Source organism: Mus musculus, chromosome 11 (genome assembly GCF_000001635.26).
Source record: "Mus musculus strain C57BL/6J chromosome 11, GRCm38.p6 C57BL/6J".
In the NCBI taxonomy this organism is placed as follows: Eukaryota; Metazoa; Chordata; class Mammalia; order Rodentia; family Muridae; genus Mus; species Mus musculus.
Window position 1 is genome coordinate 55,268,026 of NC_000077.6, and position 26,095 is coordinate 55,294,120.

The 26,095-nt window shown below is 46.0% G+C and overlaps 1 protein-coding gene across 5 annotated transcripts in view; it reads right to left on the reverse strand.

The window, feature by feature from the left end:
• Positions 1-26,095, reverse strand: part of Fat2 (FAT atypical cadherin 2) — an 86,897-nt gene that overhangs the window by 17,417 nt on the left and 43,385 nt on the right. For 4 of the 5 annotated variants that reach the window (XM_006533322.4, XM_030246003.1, XM_006533323.4 and 1 more), the window contains 11 exons: positions 23,849-24,059; positions 21,193-21,332; positions 19,630-19,911; positions 17,854-18,064; positions 13,013-17,071; positions 10,862-11,058; positions 7,959-8,112; positions 4,970-5,203; positions 2,061-2,444; positions 1,229-1,443; positions 150-287 (listed from right to left, as the gene is read on the reverse strand). In XM_006533322.4, the coding sequence (XP_006533385.1) occupies positions 150-287; positions 1,229-1,443; positions 2,061-2,444; positions 4,970-5,203; positions 7,959-8,112; positions 10,862-11,058; positions 13,013-17,071; positions 17,854-18,064; positions 19,630-19,911; positions 21,193-21,332; positions 23,849-24,059 (6,225 nt within the window). Of the gene's footprint in view, positions 1-149; positions 288-1,228; positions 1,444-2,060; positions 2,445-4,969; positions 5,204-7,958; positions 8,113-10,861; positions 11,078-13,012; positions 17,072-17,853; positions 18,065-19,629; positions 19,912-21,192; positions 21,333-23,848; positions 24,060-26,095 lie in introns of those variants that run through there. The other variant, XM_011249019.3, reaches the window with a different exon arrangement.

The window sequence follows — 26,095 nt, forward strand, 5'->3', positions numbered from 1 at the left end:
ATTGATCCCTTGTCAGCCTGTCTCTCATCTCAGAGTTCACAGAGGAATCTTCCGGGGGACTCTCTGGACACAAGGATAGGGCGTGTTTGCTCTTTCCCCTCTGGACCTGCCATAGAGCCACACTTCTGCTCAGCCTGGACATGACTCACCTGTTCCCAGTCCAGCGCCTTGGCCACCTGAAGCTTCCCTTTCTTAGGGTCGATGGTGAAGTGTCCAAGCTGGTTCCCTCCTACCAAGCTATAGGTAATGACACTATTCACAGGTCCATCGTCATCAGATGCAGACACCTGCAGGAGAAAGAAGACCGTGAATGCAGGCACAAGAGTGGCCAGAAATGAGTAGTAGCCCTGAGAGTGATGGCTATGTTCATATCCCAATGGCTGCCACTGAGTCTGCGCTCCCTACCCCAAGAGAACCTCTTGTGACCTCAGTATGCTATAGATGCACTTGTTCATCTGTTTTCTCATGGTAACAAGGTACAGCAGAGTTGGTCTTGGGAGGTCAGGGTATGAGGAACATGTGAAATGATGCACCCTTAGAAAGTGTTGTGTCTGTTATTATAAGTCATTCTAGTCATGGCGGGTGCTATCATGGGAATCTACTCATGGAAAGAGAGTGGAGTGATACTCTAGGAAGGGTAAGAGAGGATTCAGGGAGCCTTGAAGGATGAGGAAGGGTTTTGGTACAGAAAGAACACTCCAGGCAGAGGAAATGGTCTGAGCAAGGAAGTCTGAAACCGTGGGCGTGTTCGGAAAGGAACATCTTGATGTGCATTTGGGGCACAGGATGCATATGGAGGAAGGAGGTGAGACCAGAAGGGAAATGGGGAGGAATCCTGAAGAACTAAAGATGAGCGTGATTCATGGAAGGAAGGAGCAACTGTGCATTTAAACGCAAAGAGGTATAACATGACATACCCTTCATCCCTGTTTCCCACCCACTGGCACTCCATGTCACTCTGTCATAGATAGGCATTGGGCCATCGTCTGGAGTCAACCTCCTTTTTGCTCTCCTATTGAACATTGCCAGTGTTGTGCCCTCGCCAAATCACTCTGATAGTAGCATGTGGCACAGTTTTGTTGAGAAACTGCAAGTCATGGTCTAGTCTACAGAACACTAGCTTGATAAGGCAAGCTATTCTTGTGATGAATGAGAAACTACAAGGGGAGTGAGGCAAGAGCCACCCCCAGAGCCCATACCCCACAAAAAGTGAAGCTGGGGTCCTTACCGTCAAGATGACATCACCTACAATGGCGTTCTCTAAGACCCTCACAGTGTACAGGTCATGGGTGAATCGGGGGTGGTGTTCATTAACATCGGTGACATTAATCACGATGGTGGTCACATCGCTAAGGGAGGAAGAGCTCTTCCGACTGCATTCAATGGACAGGAAGTACTTGGGATTTGTCTCAAAGTCCAGGCTCCCGTTGACATACAGGATTCCTGAGGCAAGAAGAGGTGATGGAGGTCAGGCAGCTGGAACTGTAAGGCAGAGGTCTGTCTGAGGGGTTGGGGGAGAGCTCCTGTGCATTGGGGTACGTGGGAGGACTCTGCATGAGGTGGAACAGTGAGATCCTTCCATGAGTCCTGTGTGTTTGACTCAGGCTCCATAGTTAGGAGGATTGTTCTGCCTTTCCTCATGAGCATAACAGAAAATTCAGGAGTGCTAAGAATTTGGCTGGGAGTGGTTTTGGATAAGCAGTGAGCTCTATGCTACCTGAACCACTGGATTTCAGCAAGTGTTTGGTACAGGGAAGAAGAGAGGCATGCCAAGCCTCCCGGGGTTTGGTCTGTGCTGAGACCAGGAAGCCACCAAGGGGGATAAGTGGATGGCTCTCTGATATCCTGGGATGAAGTTCTAGGTGAACATATGGCGGAATCACAGCACTCTCAGGTTAGCTAAGTGCACATGGATAAAGGGATCAGCTTATGGGTCTCTTAAGAACTGAGGAATATATATAGTCAAAGGATGGAGGGGCTGTGTGGATGAATGCTCCCTGTATGTGAAAAACTAGTACGTGCCACGAATGAAGGCCTGAGCTGCCCCCTGCCCATCTCACCTGTGTGGGCATCCAGTCGGAACTTCCCCTGCTCATTCCCTCCAGTGATGTGGTAACCAGTCTTCTCTGATCCGGGACGTGTGAGGGTAGCCAGGTATAGCACCTCCATGTCTATTAGAGCATCCTCAGGCACCTGTGTGCTGTGCTCCGAGTTCAGGAAGATGGGAAGGTAGTCCTCCAGGCCCACGATGGAGACTGTAACAGTGCCCAGTGTGGACAGTGGTATTGGGGTGCCTAGGTCTGAGGCACGGACCGTGAGCTCCACAGCTGAGCTTGATCTGACCTGCAGAGGCTTCTCCAGGCGAATCACTCCTGAGGTGGCATCGATGGAGAACTGGCCATCGGCAGAGTCCGTCAGTGAGTATACCACCTGAGCGTTGACACCTGCAGAGTCCAGGGGTAAGAGTCACACTGAGGACATTTCACAGCAGGGCTTGGGAGGGGCTCTTAAAAGCTGCTGTGCCCAGACAGGGTATGTCAAAAGCGAGAATATCTCAGGTAGCCACTCTCAAGCCTTCACTCATAAAAAGTCCTTGGGAGAAGGATGGGCTCATTCACAAACTAGTTGGCAACTTCCTATGCACCTATAATTAATGCCAAAGTAAAAGGTTAAGCAAACAGGGCTGATAGGGGGCTTGTTTGACAAAGTGCTTGTCACCCTAGCCTGGGGACCTAAGTTTGATTCCCAGAATGCATGCAAAAGGCAATGCATGGTGGTGCATGCTCTTAATCTTAGCTCAGGGAGGAAGAGACTGGCAGATCTCTGGGGCTTGCTGACAAGCCACCCTAGACTAACTAACTCCAATGCCAATGAAGGCACCCTGTTTAAAAAATCAAAATGGATGGCACCCAAGGAATGATGCCCAAGGTTGACTTCTGGTGTCTACACATACATGTGCATGCATACACATCATGAACATAAATGTGACAGGCGTCCCAGGCCCAGCTTCTCTGCCTTTAGATTGACTGTTCACCCTCCCTAGAGTTCGGTGTTTCTTCAAAAGTCTTGCCTCCTGCAATGTCAAGCTAAGATCTAGGAGATTTTCCATTTACATTGCTAGGAGAGTATGACTCTACTTTATAATCACCATCATCATCATCATCGTCGTCGTCGCCATCATCATCATCATCATCATCATCTTAAGTTATCTGGCTACTTTGACCTCCAGAACATGTTTTAGCCTTCCTGAATAATCAATGATAAAGTTTGGCTTAGGAAAATGGCCCACGTTAGTATGTTTCAGGACGGCAGATGCTGTAATCAGTACAATATGGTACAAGCATACCACAGTAGATCTAATTTGCCCTGTGTTATGGTTTGACTGTGACCTTCATAGTTCATGTTTTGAAAACTCAGCCCCTGGTTCCTGTGTGGCCAATGTCTGGAGGTCACTGACACGAGATGAGGTCATGAAGGTGGAGCTCCAGGGATGGCATTGGTGGCTTCACAAGAAGCAGAAGACAGACCCAAGATACTGTGGGTGTCCTTGGTCTCCCCACAATGCCTTCTGTTATATTGTTATACAACCGGAAGCCCTCCCCAGCTGCTGGTACCACATTCATTAACTTCCTAACTTCTATAACTGCAATCCAGATAAGCTTCTACTTTCTTTTTGGTGTGTGCATATTTCTGTGTGTACCGGTGTGCATGCATGTATGTGCATGTGCATCTGGAGGCTTGAGGTCAATCTTAGGTGTCATTTCTCAGGAGCCATTCATATTGTTTTTCTGAGACAAGGGTCTATCACTGACCCAGAGCTTACCGAGGCCAGCTGGCCAGCAAGCCTCAAAGATCTTCCTGTTCCCCCCCCCCTTCCTTGTCTGGCATTTGGATTACAAGCCCACAGCACTATGCCCAGCCTTCATAGTGGGTGCTGGGGACGGAACTCAGGTCTCATGCTTGGCAGCGAGCCCTCTACCAAATGGGCATCCCTGTAGTGGTGAACCTCACCGGTTCCTTACTAGTCACCTAGCCCATGGTATTCAATCACACCAACAGAAACCAGACTAAAAGACTTTGCAAATATCACGCAGAAGAAAACCAATGAAAACAGTATCATTGAAATAAAAATGTAGGCTACTGCGGTTAAGAATATAGCTCGGTGGTTGTGGTTTGAATGTGAAAAGGGCTTCTGTGGGTTTGTGTATCCGAACACTTGATACTCAGCTTGTAGAGCTGATTTGAAAGGTTCTATAATGCTTAGAAGGTAGAGTTCCCTGGAGGAAGTATGTCACTTAAGGCTTTATAGCCTGGTCCCACTTCCTGAGTGTGGACACAATGTGATGAGCCACACCCCATGTCCTATGGCCATGGTGGATCTATCCCTTCTCAACCCATCAGACAAAATAAATTGTCCCCTCCATAAGCTCTTATTGTCACAGTAACAAGAAGAGGAACTGTCACAATGGCAAACAGCTTGCTTAGCACACCGGGTTCAAACCCCAGTACCTAAAAAAATAAAAGTCAAATATTGAAACTGTTTCAACTTCACTGTCTAAAATTTGCTGAAAGGATTTTAATAAGCATAATGGACTTAGAGCCAAATTTTTTTTTCTTATATAAATTAATAAATTGAATGATACATTTGTAGATTTCTGATTAGCTGTTTTCAAAATGGCTTTGAGAAAGAAATGTGTTTAGGCTTCAGAGGCAACAGAAAGGTTCTTCAGGTCTAAGTGGCAGAGGGGAATGGATTGTGTCTGTTTCTAATGCCACTAAAGACACTTGTCATAGCCTCAGGTGTATAGCTGTCCACAGATCTCTTCCACTCTGGAGTATCCACAGACTCAACAAGGAGTTCTAGTCCAAGCCCATCCCAGAGGGCACAGAGACAACTCCTCACCCTAGCTGGACCTAATGTTGAGATGGCTCACCAGCATAGGTGGCCACCAGTCCTTCACATACTCACCCTGGTCAGGGTCCCGGGCAAAGACCACAGCCACAGGGGTTTTAACTGTGGTGTTGTCGAAGACAGCCACAGCACAGTGACTTGGGAAGAACCTCGGGGCGTTGTCATTCACATCCTCAATGTGGAGAGTCACCTCTGCCTGGCATGACTGGCCCCCTCCATCTGTCGCCTTAGCAACAAGGTTGTATACATCCTTCCTTTCCCGGTCCAGGACTGATAGTGTGGTCAGCTCCCCTGCCAGGAGAAATGACAGAGGTTGAGCTTCCCTGAGAGGACACGTGTGCCCTCTAGAGAGCTACAGTGATGGTGACAGTCCTAGCCTCAGGTTCTACCACAGCAGAGAGACTGGTCTGTGCACATGCTGTCAGGGAAGAAGCCCAGCTGCATCCCCTAGCACCCACCTGCTTCCTAATTCTCCCACAACACTCCATCATCACCAATCTAAAGTCATCATTAATCAGATACAAATAGACTAATTTTTTAAAGGCCAATTAGGCAACTTTTTAAATCAGGTGAATATATATATATATATATATATATATATATATATATATCCATTCAGAGAGTATGTGATCTGAGCATTACTGTTTATGTCCACAGAAACTTTCAATATATATTATATAAAATAGAACATATACATTTATTATATATTTATATATGTGTAAATATATACAAATCCCACAGAATAATTAGCCCAGTGATAAAGATACATAATGTATATATGAATGTGGTCCCACATGCCTTTAATTCCAGTAACTAGGGAGGGAGAGACAGGTATATCTCTGTGAATTAAAAGTCAGCCTCATCTACATGCTGAGTTCCAGGACAGTCATAGCTTTTTTGAGAAACTGTCACAAAAAAAATAAAAATAAAATAAAACAAGAAAACCCCCAAACACATGTATAAAGATATTCTCTGAGGTATTGCTTATAATAGTGACATACTTAAATCACCCTATATGCTTTTCAAATAGAAATTGATTAATATGCTTTAGTTGTATAGTAAAGTAATATGTGATGTTTTCAGTTAGACACGAACTGGAATCACCTGAGAAAAGAGTCTTAATTAGGGGCTTTCCACACAAGGTTTACCTAGGGTCTTGTCTGTGGGGGATTTTCTTAAATTAACTGTGGGGAGACACGGCCTATTGTGGGAGGCACCATTCCCTAGGCAGGGGGTCCTGAACTGTGTGAGAGAGTGGGAGAAGGCCGACTGAGCACAAATGAGCATGTATGCATTCATCCCTCTCTGCTCTTGACTATAGACGTCAATATATAGCTGTTTATATATATATATATGTGTGTGTATATATATATCTGTTTGAATATATATAGCTGTTTGAAGTTCCTGCCTTGACGCCCCACAGTGATGTGAGCTGAAATAATAAACCCTTCCTACCCTCATTTTCTTTGCATTGGGGTACTTTATCACAGCCAGAGAAATGAAACTAAGAAAGTAGCATCAGGAATCACTAAAAACAACTTTACAGTCTTCCCTGCAAACACCTGCAAGCAATCACTAAGGGAGAACAGCAAATTTTCCATCAGAGAAACAATTACAGAGAGAGTTTGGAGGTCCACGGGAAGGCGAGCTGGTTGGCTACACCCTGAGTAGGCTTTGGTGAGGGATTATTGTGTAGGCTGCTTTCTGACTCCAGCTGGCTGCATACCTGTGGTGTTTTTAGACTTGTATACCGAGCGTGCATCATTTTCATATTCTGGAAAAAATGCCCAGTTTGTTTTTCTTTTAAGTCCTCATGGGAAGTCCTGCAGCTGAGCAAACAGTAGCAGAGAGAAGGCGAGCTTCCCAAGTCACTCAACATGCCGCTCTGGGGTCAGGAAGGACAATATGGTCTGGGATCCACCCAGGCAGCTTCCTGGGACATGGCTGTCACTGCCACCACCACCCCTCGCCACCTACCCTTCCCTACTCAAGAATCTCTGAGTCATCTTTGGAGCTATGGATTCAAGCCAAGGGTTGGCAGCTGGTCCCTGTGCCGGGCTGCCTCCGGCCACCTACTACCCACAGCGAGCAGCAGGACAAGGTCTTACCTGGGGGTATTGCTCATCCCTACCTCTCTGACCAACAGTCCTCCACAGTTCAGCCCTGGCATGGCTATTTGAGGTTCCCTTGTGGTGGCTTCTACTTCCTATCTATGTTTGGTCCCTTGCTGGTCTTATGACAATTTGTCCCATCTATTGAGTTCTTCCTTAGCCTGGGTCAGGCTTCCAGGAGCTTTACTGCTTGTGGTGTTTACTGAAGTCTTGGGCACCAGTGACCCAGTTTGCAATGTGCAAATCTTGAGATTGCACCAATTTTGGCCCTTACTAGTCTGAACCCTCCATTGGCTCAAAAGGGCATCAGCCCATCTGCCTTCAGGGCATCATCTTCTGTACTCTCTCTCTCCACTCTGTACACTCAGTCAGGTGTCTTCTTCCCCAAATATGACCCTTGAGGACATTCTCTCTCTACCTTCTTTGTCCTTCTCTGCCTTCCCTGAATGCTTGCCTAACTCCTATGTGAGCTCAAGACCACACAAAATGGCATTTGTTCAAAGAGGCTTTATTTAACCTGGCTCCTAAGCCTAAGTCAACTTCTGTCAACGTTGCTGTCTCCCCTCTACCCTTCTCCTCTTCTCCTATGTTTGTTTGTTTGGGGACAGATCTCATATTATAGCCCCAGCTAGTCTCGAACTCACTATGTAACTCAGGCTGGCCCTAAACTCTCGATTCTCCTCACTGAGAGTACAGGTGTGAACCTTTCATTGTTCCTAACTCAGCACACTGCCAGCCACTGACCCAACAATCACTTTTCCTCTTGGATTGATTATAAAGAACTGGATCTGAACTCACCCATCCTTTTCTTGCACCCCAGATACTGGTATCTACTAATGGGTAGACAGGTGGATGAGTGAATTCCTATTTCAAGGAAGAGCCCACCATGGCATGAGCACATGTTCTTGGCTTTGTCCCACAACTCAGAGATTTACCTGTGTGAGGGTCCAGCTTGAATTCCTGGGCCCCCGGTCCATGCAGAGAGTATGTGATCTGAGCATTGGTGTCCATGTCTACATCTATGGCAGAAACTTTCAAGATGAAGTGTCCGGGGGTGACGTCCTCACGGACCTTGCCAGTGTAGAGAAGCTGAAGACAGAAAGGTAAAAGAGGGAGTCTGAGGCAGAGTGTTTAGATCCAGACGTGGGGGAGGTGAGGTGGGAGGGCAAGAAGTGACTCAAGTGAAAACATACAGAGACGGGGAGGCAGAGAAGGGAGCAAAGAGGGAAAAGGAGATGGGGTAAAATGAGAGACCACCTGGGGTGACTCATTGGGTAATCCCAGTATTCAGTATTCCGAATCCCAAGCTCAGGTTCATTCCTTTTGGCTTCATAGTAAATTTAAGGTAAGCCTGGGTTACATCACTTTCTGGTTTGTTTGTTTATTTGCTTGTTTGTTTTAAAGAGACATGTAAGGAAAATTAAGATTAAAAGCTAGAGACCTGATGAGATGGCTCAGAGGGGAAATATGCTTGCCATATAATCCTAAAGTCTGAGTTTTATCCTTGGAACCCATAGAAAGGTGAAAGGAAAAAACCGACTTCACCATGTTGTCTTATGACCCCCCCAAAATGAACACCCTCCCAACTCCCATCACATCATACACACAATACAATAATAATGCATAAAATAATTATTTTTAAAGCTAGAGGAGAGAGCTGAGGAGATGGCTCAGTGGGTAAAGAGCCTGTCACAAATGCATGAGGATCTGGGTTTGGACCCCCAGGCCCCACATAAAACGTAGGGAGTGGGGTACTCCTGTAACCTTAGCACTGGGGACAGGGGTCAGAGGCAGGCATATTCCTCAAGGTCACGGAGATCAATGGTCTGTCCTGGGGATATGAGTAGGGAGGTGATCAATGAGCTTAAGGCTTACTGAGCAGCCCTGGCTCCAAAAATAAAAATAAAAGTGGAAAGTGATTGAGGAAAGACACAAGATACTGTTGATTTCCGCCCCACCACACACACACACACACACACACACACACACACACACAAACAAACAAAAAACAACAGCAACAAGTCAGAAGAGGAATGACAGAGAATAAGTCAGAATGCAGCCTACAAGCAGCCACTATTAAGAAGTTAATGTCCAGGGCTGGGAGGACCCACCATAGCCTACTTGGAGGAGGTCACTGGAAGGGAGCATCAGATGATGCAGTCTCAGGCCAAGCCCTGCCAGTCCCATCCCTGCCTCTGTTGTGAGGCCAGGCTGCCAGAGCCACCTCCCTGCTCATATTTCCAGGACAGACCACTGGCCTTTAAGGCAGAGCCAGATTTCAGTGGCTCTACCACCTGCCTTGCCCTTCCCTCCCTCCCTCCCCTGCAGGGCAACCTGGGGCTGGGTACTGGAAAACAGCTGGAGCCTCTGAGATCTTGGTGTCCCTTTGATAGCCTAGTTTGCACCAATGCAGTACAGGCAAGCATGGACTCTGAGCATTCTCTGGGTGGACACATCATGCCCGACTGGACTGTGTGGTACTGGAACTCAGATCTCTCTTCCCTGGCTTTGATGATGCTATGAGCCGTCTTGGAAAAGACTAGGCTGACCTGATCCTGACCTCTCCTAACATAAGAGAAGAGGGAAGCAGTGAGCATGATCAAGTGGGAAAGAGAAAAGAGATGGCCACCTTTCTCCCCAGGGAAAAAAAGTCTTTTGGAGATCACTCAAAAATGTGCCCATTCTGGACTCCATGCTTACAAATGTCCCAGACTCTCTTCTGCTGTGTTTGATATGACAGAAGAGAGGGATGAAAGAAAAGTGACAGGGTGTACACATGCATGTGTGCTGCATGGTGCCATAAGTGCACTTGTGTGTGCAAGTAAGTTAACGTGTGCATATATGCAAGGACATATGTGGGTACAATTGCATGAGAAACATATGTGCATATTGGCAGCTGCAGCAAACAAAGGTGGCAGCTGTGGAAGTATGTGCTTATGGGTACACACACACATGTTTAGCAGGTATTTGTGTCCATGTGAAGGGGTTGTAGCTGACCCTTTGGGCAGATGTGTATCTGTATGTATAAGTATGCATTGATGTGTCTACCATGACTGGCTAGATTTTCAGCAGACATGACTCATTCTAAGTTGGCATGTTATAAAATTAAAATGTTTACAGTTTAAATTTTTTTCTTTTGTTTTGTTTGTTTTTGTTGTTATTATTTTTGAGGCAAAGTCTTTCTGTGTCTTGGCTGTCCTGGAACTCACTCTGTAGACAAGGCTGGCCTCGAACTCACAGAGATCTGCTTACCTCTGCCTCCCAAGTACTGGGATTAAAGGCATGTGCCACCACATCTGGCCGGTTTAAGGGATTTTTTAAAAGCAAAATTTGGAAAAAATGGAAATTCTTCCAAATGTTAAAAATCAGTTATTGTTTTTAAAAATACATTTAAAGGGAAAACTCTCTGGCTATTTTATTGCATTTGTATGTGCATACATGTGTGTTCATGTGTGTTCCATAGATTATGTCAGAGGACAACTTTCAAGAGTTGGACCTCTTCTTGCACCATGTGTGTTCTGGGGATCAAACTTAGGTTGCTAGGCTTGGCAACAGGATACCTCTGGGTCCGTGTTGCAGAGACATGGCCTTTGTATGATGTGCAAAGAGACTGGTATATACTACGGTTCCTGAAGAATTTGCTGTATTGGTGTGCTTGGGAGCAAGAAGTTGCCCAGAATGGTTCCTATCTATGGGCACCAATCTGAGGTCTGTTCAGAAGATGCCAAGAAAGGTGGACAGTAATGGCCAATGAGGGTTTGTCTCTATTCAGGAGAATAGAGACCTTCTCCCAACCTTCCACACCTCCATTTCCCAAAGCAATACTCTGAGGGCTCACCTGTGAGCACTGTGGGCTGTTATCATTGATGTCCAGGACGAAGACCTCCACGGGGACCGAAGCCTGAAACTTGCCATCTGACGCCGTGATTCTGAGTAGATACTTGGCAATGTGCTCACGGTCCAGAGTCTTCCTTGAGGTGATCCTCCATTCGTCCCCAACTTGACTGATGCTAAACTGACCCAGGGGGTCTCCCTCTAAAAAGGAGGGATGCAGCTATTAGGAACCAAGAACAGGAATGAACTGGGCTCTGTATCCTAGGTGGCTGCACCCCTCATCTTTTAGGATTACTGGGGAAGGCAGAATTTTCATCCCTGAACTAGGGACCCACAATTCTATATTGAGTCTATTTTTGCAAAGTTAAGAAGCCTCTCCCAACTTTCAAGTGAGATGATTACTATAAGAAGTACAAACATAAAAAAAAAAAAAAAAAGAAGTACAAACATGGCTGGTAAGAGGAACGAGGCTCCTATTTCTTGTGATTGAGAGGCCTTGAGGGAAGCCAGAAGGAGCAAATTCTAGATTCTGTATGAGAAATGTCTAGGCTCTGCTGTGACACTTCAGCACTGCTGTGACACTTCAGCAGAGCAGGAAAAGAGTTCACCAACATTAACTTCAGGCTTTAATACACAACTAAAGGCATACACAAAGCGAACGGTGTGTGGTCATCTCCCAGCAAGGATGTGGAAAGGCGAAGTCTCCCTCAGATGCTAAGAGTTTTCCCATGATTCTGTTCTTATAAGAACTGACTGCCACCTTCCGTCATCCTCAGGGTTTTAAGACTGGTGTTGTCAAGTGTCTGGTAGCACAATATTATAACAGTCATTTTTCTGACTATTTCAAGTGGTTCTGACCCTGTCTGTCTCGGGGAATCTGAGGTTCTTGTTTGGAACTTCAGGCTCTTCAATGCGCCCCTCAACAGCTGTACTGGCAGAACGAGCCATGTTTATGGAACAGGGTGGGGAACATAATACTGGGGATGAGAAGAAAAGGGTCATTCTGTGTGAAGGTTCATCTTCATTTTCATCTTGGCTGAGTCTAGAGTCCCCCAGGGAACGCCTCTCTGTGTGTGTATGTGAGAGCATCTCCAGAGAGGTTTAAGTGGGGCTGAGAAACCGACCCTGAATATGGGCAGCACCAGCCCACAGGCCGTGCGCCTAGATTGACTAAAAAAGAACGTTAAGTGGAGAGCCAACATCTGTCTCTCTGGATACACTGTGATCAGATGCCTCCCATTCTGCTGTCATGTCTTCCTGCCACTGTGGATTACATCCCCTTTTAAGCCAGGAGCCAAGATAAGCCTGTCCTTACTCCTGTTGCTTTGATCAGGTATTTTTGCCATAGTAATGAGAGATGTGACTAATATTCTCTGGGTGAGGAGCCCTCCCTCAAACTTGCCCTGGGCATGACGCAAAGACAGGCATAAAAACAGACAGCTGCCAGGATTTTTATGAGTCACAACTGCTGGATACCTCAGTACCCCTAGAAGACAGTCGACAATAGTGCAGTGGTTTGGATGAGAACAGCCTCATAGGCTCATATACTTGGATGTTTAATCAGGAAGTGGAACTGTTTGGGAAGGATTAGGAAGTGTGGCTTTATTGGATGTGGTGTGTTACGGGGTGGGGTGTGCTTTGAGATTTCAAACATCCACACCAGGCCCAGTCTCTCTATGCCCACTACCTGCAGATCAGAATGTAAAGCACTCAGTTACTGCTCCAGTGCTGAGCTGTCTGCTTTACACCATAACGATCATGGACCAACCCTCTGAAACTGTAAGCAAGTCCCCAGTTAAACGTTTTCTTTTATAGGAGTTGCCTTAGTCATTGTGTCTCTGCACAGCAATAGAGTAGTGACCAAGCCAAGCAGGTATAGAATGCTCCTTTGATTCTATCTTCTCACCTAAAGGAATAATGATTACCTCTTTGCAAAGTACATCCTAATTTATAGGTGACTTTAGGAGTTTCCCCCAGTTGGGTTTTCTCAGTATCCCTGTAAGGTGAGTGAGAACAGACATGCCAAGTGTCTGAATGGAACCACTGAGATCCTAGAGGAACAAGTGACTCAATGTGTTACCTATATCTCAGAGGGCCTCCTGCAAGGCTTTCTCAATGTCTCCCAGTGCCTTTAATCCATGATAAGCATCCTTACCTGTGATATAGCAGGTGACCTGCCTATTCTGCTCAGAGATGTCAGCATCCAACGTCTTCAGAGTAGCCACAAGTTCACCAGGCTCATTGTTCTCCACCACAGAGCCTCTATAGTCTTCAGAAGCAAACCGAGGGGGGTTGTCATTCTCGTCTGTGATGGACACCTCAACCAGGGCCTGAGAGGACAGCTGGATGGTCTGTCCATGGTCAAAGGCCACCACATAGAAACGGTAAGTCTGCTGAGTCTCACAGTCGAGTTCTTGGAGTGTGGTGATCCAGCCGCTCTCACTGTCGACAGCAAAGAGTTGATGGATGTTGCTACCAGGCTCCACTGACAGCCTGTAGCTCACCTGTCCATCACTTCCAGTGTCCTGGTCATTGGCAGTCACCTGAATGACTGTGGTCCCTCCTGGCATATTCTCAGTGAGGAAAGCCTTATATGGATCAGCCTCAAATACAGGCCTGTTGTCATTGACATCTTCCACTTGAATGTTGACAGAGACCAATGACACCAAGTCAGTATCCTCATGAGGGCAATGTGCCATCAGGTCAATCTGGTACCATTTAGTGGACTCATGGTCCATGGCTTTCTTCACCTTTAGGACTCCTGTGTCTTGGTCCAAAGAGAAGACATCATCACTGTTGCTCTCTGGAGTGGTACCTTGAACCAGACTGTAGATGATCGGATCTTGAGCAGCTACTGCTTTCACAGATCCGATTTCAGAACCTTCTGGAAGGTCTTCAGATGCAGAGAAAGTATACAGAGGCTCAGAAAACTTGGGCAAAGGGATTTCATTAGGAACGACCTGCAGTCGTACTGGTACCAGAGAGTCCCAATGAGGAGGACCACCATCCTGGGCTTTGATGTTGAAGTCAACAGCCTTGTTTTCTAGTCCCACCAGGCTCTCCTTCACCTTGACCACGCCGGTGGTTGGGTTGACTTCAATGATCTCTTCCGCAAGGTCCTCGGTCGAGTCTACTGAGTAGGTAACATCTGCATTCCGACCTTCGTCTGCATCATAAGCCAGTACCTGGATGATGGGGGAATCTCTGCTGACATTGGATGGGATGGACACAGTGTACCCGGATGCTTTGAATTGCGGGGCATTATCATTTTCATCAGTGAGAATGATCTTCACAGTACAGAAGGCTACTTTCCCTCCTCCATCCCTTGCCATGATCTTAATAGCAATCACCCTTTCTGTTGAATTTTCCCGGTCCAGTTTCTGCAGGGTAGTGATCTGACCACTGGGATTTATAAAAAACCTTTCCCCAGCTAGTTTATTGATGATGGTGTAGTCCACTGTACCATAGGGACCGCTGTCTTTGTCTATGGCTAGCAACTCAATCACCTTTGTCCCCACTTTTGCGTTCTCAGCTAATTCGGCTTCATAGACATTTTGCTGGAATTCTGGGCTGTACTTGTTGGCATTGGTAGTGTTGATATACACTGGCACCGTTGCTTGGAAGACCCCATCAGAAGCACCTACCCTCAAGTTGTAAGATGAGTCCAGCTGCTTTTTGCAAAGGTTGAACATAGAAATGATTCCCGATGTGCTATTGATGGAAAAATGTCGGTCCTGGTTGCCAGAAAGAATCAGGTACTCCAGGCGGGAGGTGTCCCCAATATCGGGGTCAAGAGCTTGAACTTTTAGAACTAGGTGGCCACAGGTTGCTAGCTCACTGACATTGGCTTCATATTGAGGTTCTCTGAACTCTGGAGGGTTGTCATTGATGTCCGACACATTGACAACCACAAGTGTTTCACCAGTGAGTGGGGGATCTCCTCTATCCGTGGCCCTGACCTTCACGCGAAAGTGTTGGTGAGCCTCATAGTCCAGCTCTTGGATGGTGAACATCTCCCCCGTGCTTCCATTGATCCGGAAGAACTTAGAAACATCTGAACCATCCTCTACAATCTGATAGGAGACATCTTGGTTCTGTCCTGAGTCTTGGTCAGAAGCCAACAGTTGGATTACAGGAGTCTGAGCAGGTGAGCCCTCAGAAACTGAAGTAGAATATACCAACTGGGAAAAAGTGGGAGGGTTGTCATTGATGTCCTCAACTAAGACTTCCACTGTGGCTTCAGAAAAAGACCCCAGAGCCGTGTCTGTGGCTCTCACTGTGAACACATGTTTGTTCTTAGACTCATAGTCCAGAGGTCCTGTCACCGTGAGGACTCCAGTTTTAAAGTCTGTAGTAAACAACATCAAAGGCTCTTCCTCTACAATGTTATAGATGAGCCTCAGGCCCTCTGGACTCCGGGCCTGTGTGTGGAGAATTGGGGTGTAGAGTGTGATATTTTCAGGGACTTTCACTTTGTAGTATGGACTCTGAAACAATGGGTTGGATTTATTTCTGACAGTAACGTGTACCTCTACCTCAGTTTGGAGGGGCGGAGTACCTGCATCCCGAGCAGTGACTCTGAGGTGATACTTATTCAAAGCTTGATAATCAAAGGGCTTCTTGAGTGATATGTCCCCAACATAGGGGTCAATCCGGAAATAGGCATAATCTTCTGCAAACCCATATGTGACAGTCCCATTGGCTCCCAAATCCTTATCAGTGGCAGATACCTGAAAGAGGACATCCCCGGGTTCGGTGCCATCTTGAATGACTGTATAATAGGGCAGATGCTGAAACTCAGGGATGTTGTCATTGACATCTTCAACAGAGACCCTGACAAGAGCCTGAGCCACCCGCCGAGGGACCCGGTTATCCCTCACTTCCACTGCCACTTCGTGAGTGTCCTGCTGCTCCCGATCAAATGTCACTCCTCTGGTTTGCAGCACACCTGCTGACTTGACCATGTGAAATAAGTCTGTGCCATTCAAGAGGAAGTAGGAAAGGGTGTCATTCAAATGGTTTCCATGGACACCAAGAATTACCAGCACATTACTGTGTGGTGTGTTTTCTGTCACTCTTGCCCTGTAGATATCCTGATCAAACTGTAAGCTTTTATCAAGGGCTTGGGTCAAAGATATTTTTACCACTGCAGTATCTTGATACAGACCATCAAAAGCCCTAATATTGAGCTTTGGAAAAAGCCTCAGAGCAGCAGGATTAACTACAGATATCTGGCCCGTGATGGGATGAATAGTAACAGCTTCATCAGTGTTGCTAGTTTTGATGCTATAGGTGACTTTTGAGTCATTATCCTCGGCCTGCACTGTGAGGAGTTCCATGCCAGGGTGGATGGGTTCTACCACCGCCACTTCGTATATCTGCTCTGAGAACCTGGGAGGAGAGTCATTCACATCTCGGACATGGATGATAACCCTGGCAGATCTGGGTGCAAATAAGATGGGCGTCCCTTGGTCATGGACATAGATACTGAACTGGAACAAGGGTGTAGTCTCATAATCCAGCTCTGATGTGATAGTTAGGGTTCCCATGCTAGGGTCGATTTTGAAAAACTTTAAGGCCTCTGGTTCCAAGATTTTATAGACCAACAAGGAATTAGCTTCCTGGTCACTGTCTGAGGCACGGATCACTAAGGGGCTGTTGTCTTCACCCAGGATCAGGCTGTGCAGAGGAGCTGCCTCACTGATGTGCCCCACGAAAGTTGACTTTAGGAATGCAGGAGCGTTGTCGTTCTCATCGATGATGTAAACAAGTGCCACCACCTCTGTGAACACGCCAGCCATGTTGCTGCCTCGGATTTTCAGTTGGTATGATGAGACTTTCTCATGGTCTAAGCGTTTCTGAGTGGAGATGAGGCCAGAATAGGAGTTCATGGAGAATACACTGTTCTTGTTCCCCTCTCTTAACTCATAGGTGACATCAGAGGAGCTGGCAGCAGAGATGAGGAGGATTGGGGAGCCAATGGGGACTGATTCTGGAATCTCTATGAAATACTCATCTTTTGAAAAAATGGGAGCACTGCTGTCGGAGGGGTGGACATGAACGACCACCATAGCCAGGTCATGCCGCTGTGGGGAGCCTTGGTCTTCCGCCTTCACGGTTAATGCATGCCTATTGAGATGGACATGATCAAGTCTCTGGGCTACTGTGATGATGCCCAGGAGGGAGTCAATGTTGAAAAAACCTTCACTGTTCCCTGAAACAGAGAACAGGACAAACTGAAGTTTGCCACACCCTCAAGAGACACCAGACAGGCTTCTTAGGTCAGTCAAGAGGCCACAGCACCAAACAGGGACAGGATACAATCTGCACCACAGTTCCCCTGGATTTAGTATATCATGTGTAGAGCAAATGCACACTACCCAGTTCTGAATGTCATCCTACATAGTTGCTGCCTAAATAGAAATGTCAGGCATTAGAAAGTCTCTAGGATACAACTTGAACTACAAACCAAAGCCATCATCCATAATCCTATGAAGCCAAGAAATGGGGCTTACACTTTTCAAGGAGAGCATGCTTCACCCTGAAGAGCACCCTTGGAGGAAGAACTTCAGTTGTATGGTAGAGCATTCAGAGGCACCCTTTGACTTGCTTTTTGATAGCTCCACTTACATACTTATAAGGTGGGTTTGCAAACGTGGAGTCGGGCTGCCAACACTGACAGGGACTTTAAAATCCCTACTCACACATGTACATGAAGTCATTACATCCTAACACATTTTCAGGCTCTGTAAACACTTTCCATATGCTCATGGTGACTTGTATCATATTATTCGTAAGTTCCCCATTCCTTGAGAGCATCTTTGCTATTGGCACTATCATTTGTTTTGAATAACATTGGCACATAGAATGTTCTAGAATGGTCATCTGTCACAGCTTAGAGAGTTGGTACTTGAGTAATCTGTAAAGTCAAGCCTCCGCTGCTTATCATCATCCCAGTCCTTGTCTAATTCCTCAAGCTCACAGCAAGGTCCTCACCTTTTAGGAAGGAATAGTGGACTTCAGCGTTGGCTCCCCGGTCAGCATCCACAGCTCGGACCTGCAGAAGCTCTGTGCCAGGGGTGGTGGTGTCAGGAACATTTGCCTCATAACGAGGTTGAGTGAAGTGAGGTGAGTGGAGATTTCCATCCTCCACATGAATGGTCACCCACACGAAGTTCCTCTTGATGGGCATCTCTTGGTCTCGCACCTAACACAGGATTCAACAGTGTATACAGCAATCAGAATTGAAGGAGGTAGGGTCAGAGTCAGGTGAAAGGGATGGACTGCTAATGAACAGGCTGCCCAATTTCTGTAGACTCCTTTAAAAAACCTATCGTTTTTAATAAATGTTTCATTATCAATTGTTTGGCTTAGCTGTTCCTACAGATGACTTCACTTTAGGAGAGAGGCATAACAAGCAAAATACAGCAGGCCTCAGACTATGAGTTCTTCAAGGTACTAACCTGTTCATGTGTTCTATGGTCATGGAGATTTGGGAAAGACTGAACTAAATGAAGTCAAAGGGCTGCTTAGCGGCAGAACGTCTCAAATCCTCCAACGTACACTAATATTCCCCAAGGACGATAAATTAGCATGTAAGAATCCTGACTATAGTGGGCTGGAGAGAGCTCAGGTGTTAAGAGCCCTGACTGCTCTTCCAGAGGTCCTGAGTTCAATTCCCAGTAACCACATGGTGGTTCACAACTAGATGTAATGGGATTTGATGCCCTCTTCTGGTGTGTCTGAAGACAACTGCAGTGTACTCTTACAAAAAAAAAAAAAAAAAAAAAAAAAAAGAAAGAAAGAAAGAAAGAAAGAAAGAATCCTGATCCTAAAACAGATGTTCAAATCCCAACCCCAGCTTTCTCACAAATAACTATATGGTAGTTAGCTTTTTTTCCTTCTTCTTCTGAGGGTCTCAGACATAGGCAAAAGGAATGCACAGGGTCAGCACTGGGGCAGTTAGGGAATGTAGGGTATAAAATTCAGGGTGGCTCTCACTCTCTGAATCACAGAAGCACGGGACTCAGACAGTAAGTCCTCCTAAACTGTTAGACCCCACAGGTTTGCTTGCTTGCTTCTTGTCCTTGTCTTAGGCTGGAGGATCTCTGGGTCCCTCTCATGTCTGACAATGCATGACTCTACAAGGCAACCCTAAAGCACAGAGTGATCAAAGATCTGTTGTAGGTATTTGGGGTGAGTCCAGAGAAACCTGGCAGGAGATTCTTTGCCAGCCAACTAATCTACCTGTATCTTCACTCCAAGTATCCCTTAAAGAAAATGCCTGTGACCAGATGTGAAATATTACACATCTGTCCCAGGGTTTATGTTGTGACTGTCTACATACCTGCCTCCTCAGGGACCAGCATGTCCACTCTATCTACCTACATGCAAGCCCACTGTGATTTAAATATGAAATGACCCCATAGGTGCATGTGTTTGAAGACTTGGCGCCTAGATTGGGAAATTTATGGGAGCTTTAAGAGGTGAAGGCTTATTGGAGAAAGTGGGTCACTGGGAGTGGGCCTTGAGGATTTATAGCTTGGCCTCACTTCCTGTTCACTCTGTTTCCTGAGTGTGGATGAATGTAAGCAGCCAGCCTCCTGCTTCTGCTGCCATGCCTCTCTGCCTGCTGCCATGTCTTCTTCGCCATGATGGACTGAAGCTTTCTGGAACTTTCTCCCTGAAGATGCTTTTGTGTCAGGGTATTTCAGTACAGCCATGAGAAAGTAACTAAGATTCCAGTCCTTTTCTGTTCCTGTGTTTACTCACCATAACTGTCAGAATGTGCTGAGAGGGCCCGGAGTGCAGGTCCAATGTCCCCACTGTCACCAACACTCCACTGCTTGGATCCAGCTGGAAGAGGTTGGCACTTCCAGGGTCCCGACTGCTGTGGATGGTATAGATGAGGCCCTTGCCGTGGTCTTGATCTGTGGCTTGGACTCGGAGGAGTTCAACCCCAGGCAGTGTGTCCTGGGGGACCCTGATGTCATAATGATCCTGCAGGAACTGAGGCCGGTGGTGGTTGATGTTGGCAATCATAAGGATGTGGACCTGGACATGGGGACAAGACGCAAAGAGGCAGATTGTGATGTACAATGGCACAGGAATGATGTTTGCTGGAACTTCACGGTCCCATCCATGTTGGCAGTGTCTGGAAAGCAGCTGCCTTTCTACCCAGAAAATAGCTACTGAGGTATTTCAAACTAACAAGCTTTCAGATACCAGATTTCCCAGTAGACTGGGTTTCTATGTAGCCCTGGCTGTCATGGAATTTGCTCTGTAGATCAGCTAGCCTCAAACTCAGAGATCCACATGTCTCTGCTTCCTAAATGCCTGAATTAAAGGCACATACCACCACTTCTAGCTTGCCACTGATCGTGTGTGTGTGTGTGTGTGTGTGTGTGTGTGTGTGTGTGTGTGTGACATGGTGTTGCTCATCTGTAATCCCAGTATATGGGAGTCTGAAGCAGAATCACCATATAGTCTTGGCCTATACAAGGTGAGTTCCAGGCCAACCTGGTTGACAGAGTAAGTCCCTGTGGTGGTTAGTGTTGTCAACTTGACACAAACAAGAATCACCTGGGAAGGGACTCTTGAAATGTTGTCTAGATTAGTTGGCCTCTAGACATACCTGTGAGGGAATTCCTTGATTATATTAATTAAGATAGAAAGACCCATCTAATGCTGCACCATGCCCTAGGTAAGGAATCCTGGATTATATAATATTAGAGAAAGCAAGCAAACTCTAGCATGCATGTGTTAATCCATTGCTTTTTACTCTTGACTTGGATATAATGCGAGCAGCTGCCTTAAGTTTCTGCAGCCTGGGCTCTTTGCCCTGAAGAACCTTAACCTGGAACTTCAAGCCAAACCAACCCTTTCTTTCTGAAGTTGCTTTTGTCATCAGGGTATCTTATCAGAGCAATAGCCAGAGACCCTATCTCAAGAAACAAACAGAGCAATCTCATTGGGCTATTTCTTCAAGCAAAATGTGTAAAATCCCAGTATCTGAAACGGCTTTACTCTACAACAGTCAAAGCAGAAGTTGAGAGCCACATGGCATGTCGTTCCTCATCCCCACTGTAGCCCTTAGGGCAGACTATCTTTAATTAAAACTGTTTCGATAAATTCTATCACTGTATGGAGATGTAGAACAGGGAGGGGGGATTCTCCACAGCTACAGAAATGGAGTTAGACTGGTACCCAGAACGTGGATTCCAACCTCACTATTCTTTAAGGAATCTCATATCAGCAGAAAGCCTTTGATAGTCTTACTCCAAGTTCACTTCCGATCTCCTCCCAAGCCAGGGGCTCTTGACTAAGGCCTCTCACCTGAGTGGCAATGGTGTGGAACCCATCTGTCACCTCCACAGTCAAGTTATAGCTAGACTTTCTCCTTGTATCAAGAGGTCTGGCTATCACAATGCTTCCCGTGGTCTTCTCAATGTCAAAGTCCATGTCCTTATCCCCATCTGGAGGAGGGAAAGAGCAGATACGATGTCAGTGAATTAGGCAGCTATAGACCAACTGAACTTGGCCACAGACCTAGAATACTTGGTAAGTGGCAGCCTTAGCTGACTTTGGCTGACGTGTCTGTGGGCGTCCAAAGAAATCAGAGGGTCTAAGACTGTATGGGAATGGTAGCTATCTGGTGACAGACTCGAGTATATTTCCTTGGGAGATCAAAAAGATGTTATACTATTTGTCTGATTATCAAACTACCTAGAGAAACACAGGTCTGTGAGGGCCAAAGAGGTCTGTGGGAAAAACAAAAGCTGCTGTAGAATGTATTATGCTTCTGGGATTTTTATTGCTTGAACAGGTAATATCCCACTCACCCCCATAGGCTCATTATTTGAATGCCCAGTCCTCAGATGGAAGCGGTCTTTTGGAAGGAACTCTTTTTGTGGAAACTTAGGATCTGGGTCCTTGGGAGAACCCCTGGGTACTTCTTGTCTCACTTGTTTCTTGGTCAGCTGTCAAGTGAAGAGCAGCCCTGCACCACACATACCTGCTGCCATGCTGTTCTGCATGGACGCATGATGCTCTGCCTGAATGCACAGACCTAAGACATTGTGGGCTGAAGATTCAGAAACCATGAGCCAAAATGACTCACTCAGAGATTTTTATCACAAATGGAAAGTGACTGACTCAGCGATTAAGATACATGGGGGATGGTGGAGCCAGACTCATAGCTTCATCATAGACTGTGCAAACTTTGAGACACAAGGACAAGTGACAACCAGTCTGTGCAACAAGAGGAAGTTGATTTTCTTTAAAAGAATTCAGAAGGAAAGGTTTAAGGGGTGGAGTAGGAAGATAGAGGTCAGGGTTAGATAAAGACTAAACGTGTGAAATGCCAGGAGGACTGGAGAGATGACTCAGGATTAAGCGTGCTGCTGCTCTTCCAGAGGACTCAAGTTCAGTTCCCCGAACTCAGGTTGAGTGTCTTACAAATGTCTGTCTATAACTCCAGTCTCAGGGGTTGGGGGCCAAATGGCTTCTGCAGGCATCCACACTCACGTGGCACAGCCACAAATAGGTACACACATGCCCACGCAATTCAAAACTAAAAGATTCTTTAAAAAGAAAAAGCCAAAATTAAATGTTTTAAAAAGAGGATGTGAAGTTGAGAGGGAGGTGTGTTGGGGACTTGTAAAGGGGAGGATATGATCAAGATACTGTAGATACATATATGAGATCTGCAAAGAATAAATTTTAAAATATTAAAGATAACAAATAAGTAAGTATGCTATAGAATATCATGAAACTCTTTAAATATCTACTAAGCAGAATTCTGTTCAGTTATGCAAAATATGTTTACAATCTATTACATATAAAATACAAAATATTTTAATATAGCCCCATGAGTATGTGTGTGTGTGTGTGTTCATAAAGAAACACATAAACATTACAACAGTGAATTATATTTGGATTGGTAAGACTTTCAAGGATATTTGTTTCTTCTTTACACACATTTCTGATTCCTAAATATTATTTTGGTTCATGCATTAATTACACATTGAAGAAAAAAACCAAACAATTAAAAGAGCTGAGAATAAGAACTAAGAGTCTAAGAAGAAGTCCAGGATCTTGGGCCAAGTGGGTATCCTACTCTGCCTCCAACTCAGACTGAAATCTGCTGCAGCAAGACTCCGTGGTCCAGGCAATGTTGAAATGGAGATATTAAAATTTAAAATTTCTGGATAGATATCAGAAAGTCTAAAAAAAACCAAACTTTTACATTTATACGTAGATTTACATTTGTGAGTGGTCACATGTGTATACATGTTACTGAAAAGGAGACCCAAGCATTCCTCCATTTCCCAGAGGGCTCTATGCCCCTCAGATATTTTGTTTGTTTTGTTTTAAATACAGGAACAGCAAAACCTTGACAGAAAGGAATGCTACAGCAGAGCCACCCACCAGAGCCTGGATCCAAGAGCCACTTAGAATGACAAGGAACATGGATGAAGTCAGGATGTGGATCTCTGAAAGAGCATCAGCCTTGAGTTCAATCTCATGCAGATACACTTACATGCACATGTGCTCATGCTTGCATGGGCACACACACGCGCGCACACACACACACACACATACACGAATGGAACTTAGGACAGGTGTGGGGAGAATGACCCCATGCTAACCTTGGGCTCAGTCAGCACTCTGCCCTGACTTGATGCTCTCTCTCTCTGGGTCTCTCTGGACTATTCTTCTAAGATCTCCTAGGCATTTGGTATAGCTAGAGTCCACCTAGTCATTACCTTGACATTATTAATATCACAAATGGTCAAGCCAAGGTGTTGGCTATAACAGAAAAGGCCTGACAGATGTGTTGTTCCTTCTACCCAATTTCCCAGAAAACCAGGGAAGAGACAGTCAGAAGAAGAAAATGAGGGGCTGTGATGGAGCAGGTCACTAAGAAGGACAGGGTATTGCATCAGGTGAGGATATAAAAATAGAGGAATTTGTTCTCTTTGGTCCTCACCTGAGATGTGGAACCAGAAGAGGCCAGGTCGTCCCTCTACACTGATGACTCCCAGCATGTGGTTCACAGGGTCTGTCTCCATGACTGCAAAGCTGTAGTGGGACTCATCAAAGGACAGTGGGATGGAGGATGGCCGAGGCTGGGGAATCCACTCGATGTGTAGCCGGACACTGGTAGAGAGTGCTGGCTGCCCACTGTCTGTTGCCTTGATCTAAGAAAATACCAAAAGCCCCATGAGTCATTATGGGAGTGGCCTTCCACTCACTCACCCACTGGACACACACTCGAAGGATGATGATAAGACAGGATCTCTGTTGGTAATTAGGCAAACACTTGTAGCCTACATTCTAGAGTCTCTTGTTAGGTGGAAAAGCAGGACAACAAAACACTGACACCGCTAATATTGGTTGCCAACTTGATCCGTGTGGTGGTTTGAATGAGATATGACTGCTTTTGGTGCAGATACTTGAACACTTGATCCTCGGTAGACAGCACTGTTTGAGGAGGTTGTGGAACCTTTAGGAGATGCAATCTTGCTGGAGAAAGTATGTCACTGGCTTTGAGGGTTTATCATTTTGCCCCATTTCCTGTTCCGCCTCCCTTTGCTTCCTGTGTGTGGATGACATGTGAGCTCTCTGCTTCCTGTTCCTGCTACCTTCCTGCCATTATGAACTCTCTCCCTCTGGAACCATAAGCTATAATGAATCCTTTCTTTCTAAAGTTTGCTTTTGGTCGTGGTATCTTATCACAGCAATAGAAGTACCTAATGTAATTCCATTGAGGAATATCTAGGAGATTAGTAAACCATGCCCTTGGGTGTCTCTGTGATAGCATTTTCAGAAAAGATTAGATTGCAAGGGTGCTGACTTAATTAATGGGTCAGTCCCTTGATGTGTTCTTAGTATGAAGCAAGTATGATGGGAGATGATGAGAAGTGGGCATGGGCTGAGACAGAAGCCACTAAGGCACATCTTTGGAGACTATGTCATGCCTTAGTCACCACCTGAATCTCTTTTTCTCAGCTCCCTGGTCAGCCATGAAGTGAATGCTTCTTTCCTACCACATGATGCTACCCATGATGTTTGCCCAAATGGGCATGGCCAAGTAATCACAGACAAGGCCCTCTAGAAATGTGAGCCCAAATAGATCTTCCCTCCCGTAAGCTGCTCTTGTCAGGGATGTAATCACAGTGATGAGAAGGACTTCCCCAAAAAGCCACTCTCTCTTACTGCATGGTAATTCCTAAGTTGGGTTTTGTACTCATAGACTGCAAATCACTACCAACAAACACAAACGTAATGAATCAGACTCACCAAGCTCTGCTATGATCAGTCCTCACCCTAAGCTCCATGCGCAGCCTTTAATCCTCACTGTAGCCCAGGGAAACACTGTAGTAATTTATCTCCCCTTTGTAGGCAGAAGCGGGGACTCCATGTTCATCCCCTGAGTTCATACCGTGGGTCACGTGACGCATTGGCCACAAGGCTGGGCTTCAGTTTAGTGGTGTGGTATGAGAACTCAGGACATGCCTTTTGACACAATGGCATCTTAGCCTCAGGTCACAGAGATTCAAAAGACTTAAGTGGCTTGTCTGAAGAAGGGCAGTCCAAGTCAGTGACTCCAGACAGGAGGTGCTGTCTGTCACTCAGGAAAGCCCATGGTCTATTTCTCAGAGAGAATTCACTTATTTTTGCTCATGAGCCCCAGAAGCCTTTGCCTCTACTCTCCTCCAGCTTCTCAAGGTTATTGGATGCTTATGCAGGAATCTCTGGGGATTAGACGTGCGGCTTGATGCACAAAATAAAATCCAGGGTGCTGGAAATGCATCTAGACAGGTTCAGAATGAAGAATTACTCTGAGAAGGGAGCAGCGACTGGCCACAGCCACGAGGCTGTGGTATCAGACAGGCCATTTTCACCTGAAATGGTTCAGGGTGTTTCAATGGATTTTAGGGCTTGGGGATGTGGCTCAGTGTTAGAACACTTGTCTAACAGATGCCATGTGGCTGTAGTTGGGTGAGAACCCAGGCACTGGGTGATAGAGAGATGGGTCAGCAGTTAAGAGCACCTGCTGTTCTTTCAGAGGATCTGAGTTCAGTTCCCAGCATCTATGTCAGATAGTTCGCAACTACCTATAACACCAGCTCTGGAGACATCAGTTGCTTCTAGCCTCCACAAGTGTGTACACTCCACAAGTGTGTACACTCTACAAGTGTGTACACTCCCACAGTGTGCACACACTTTCTGG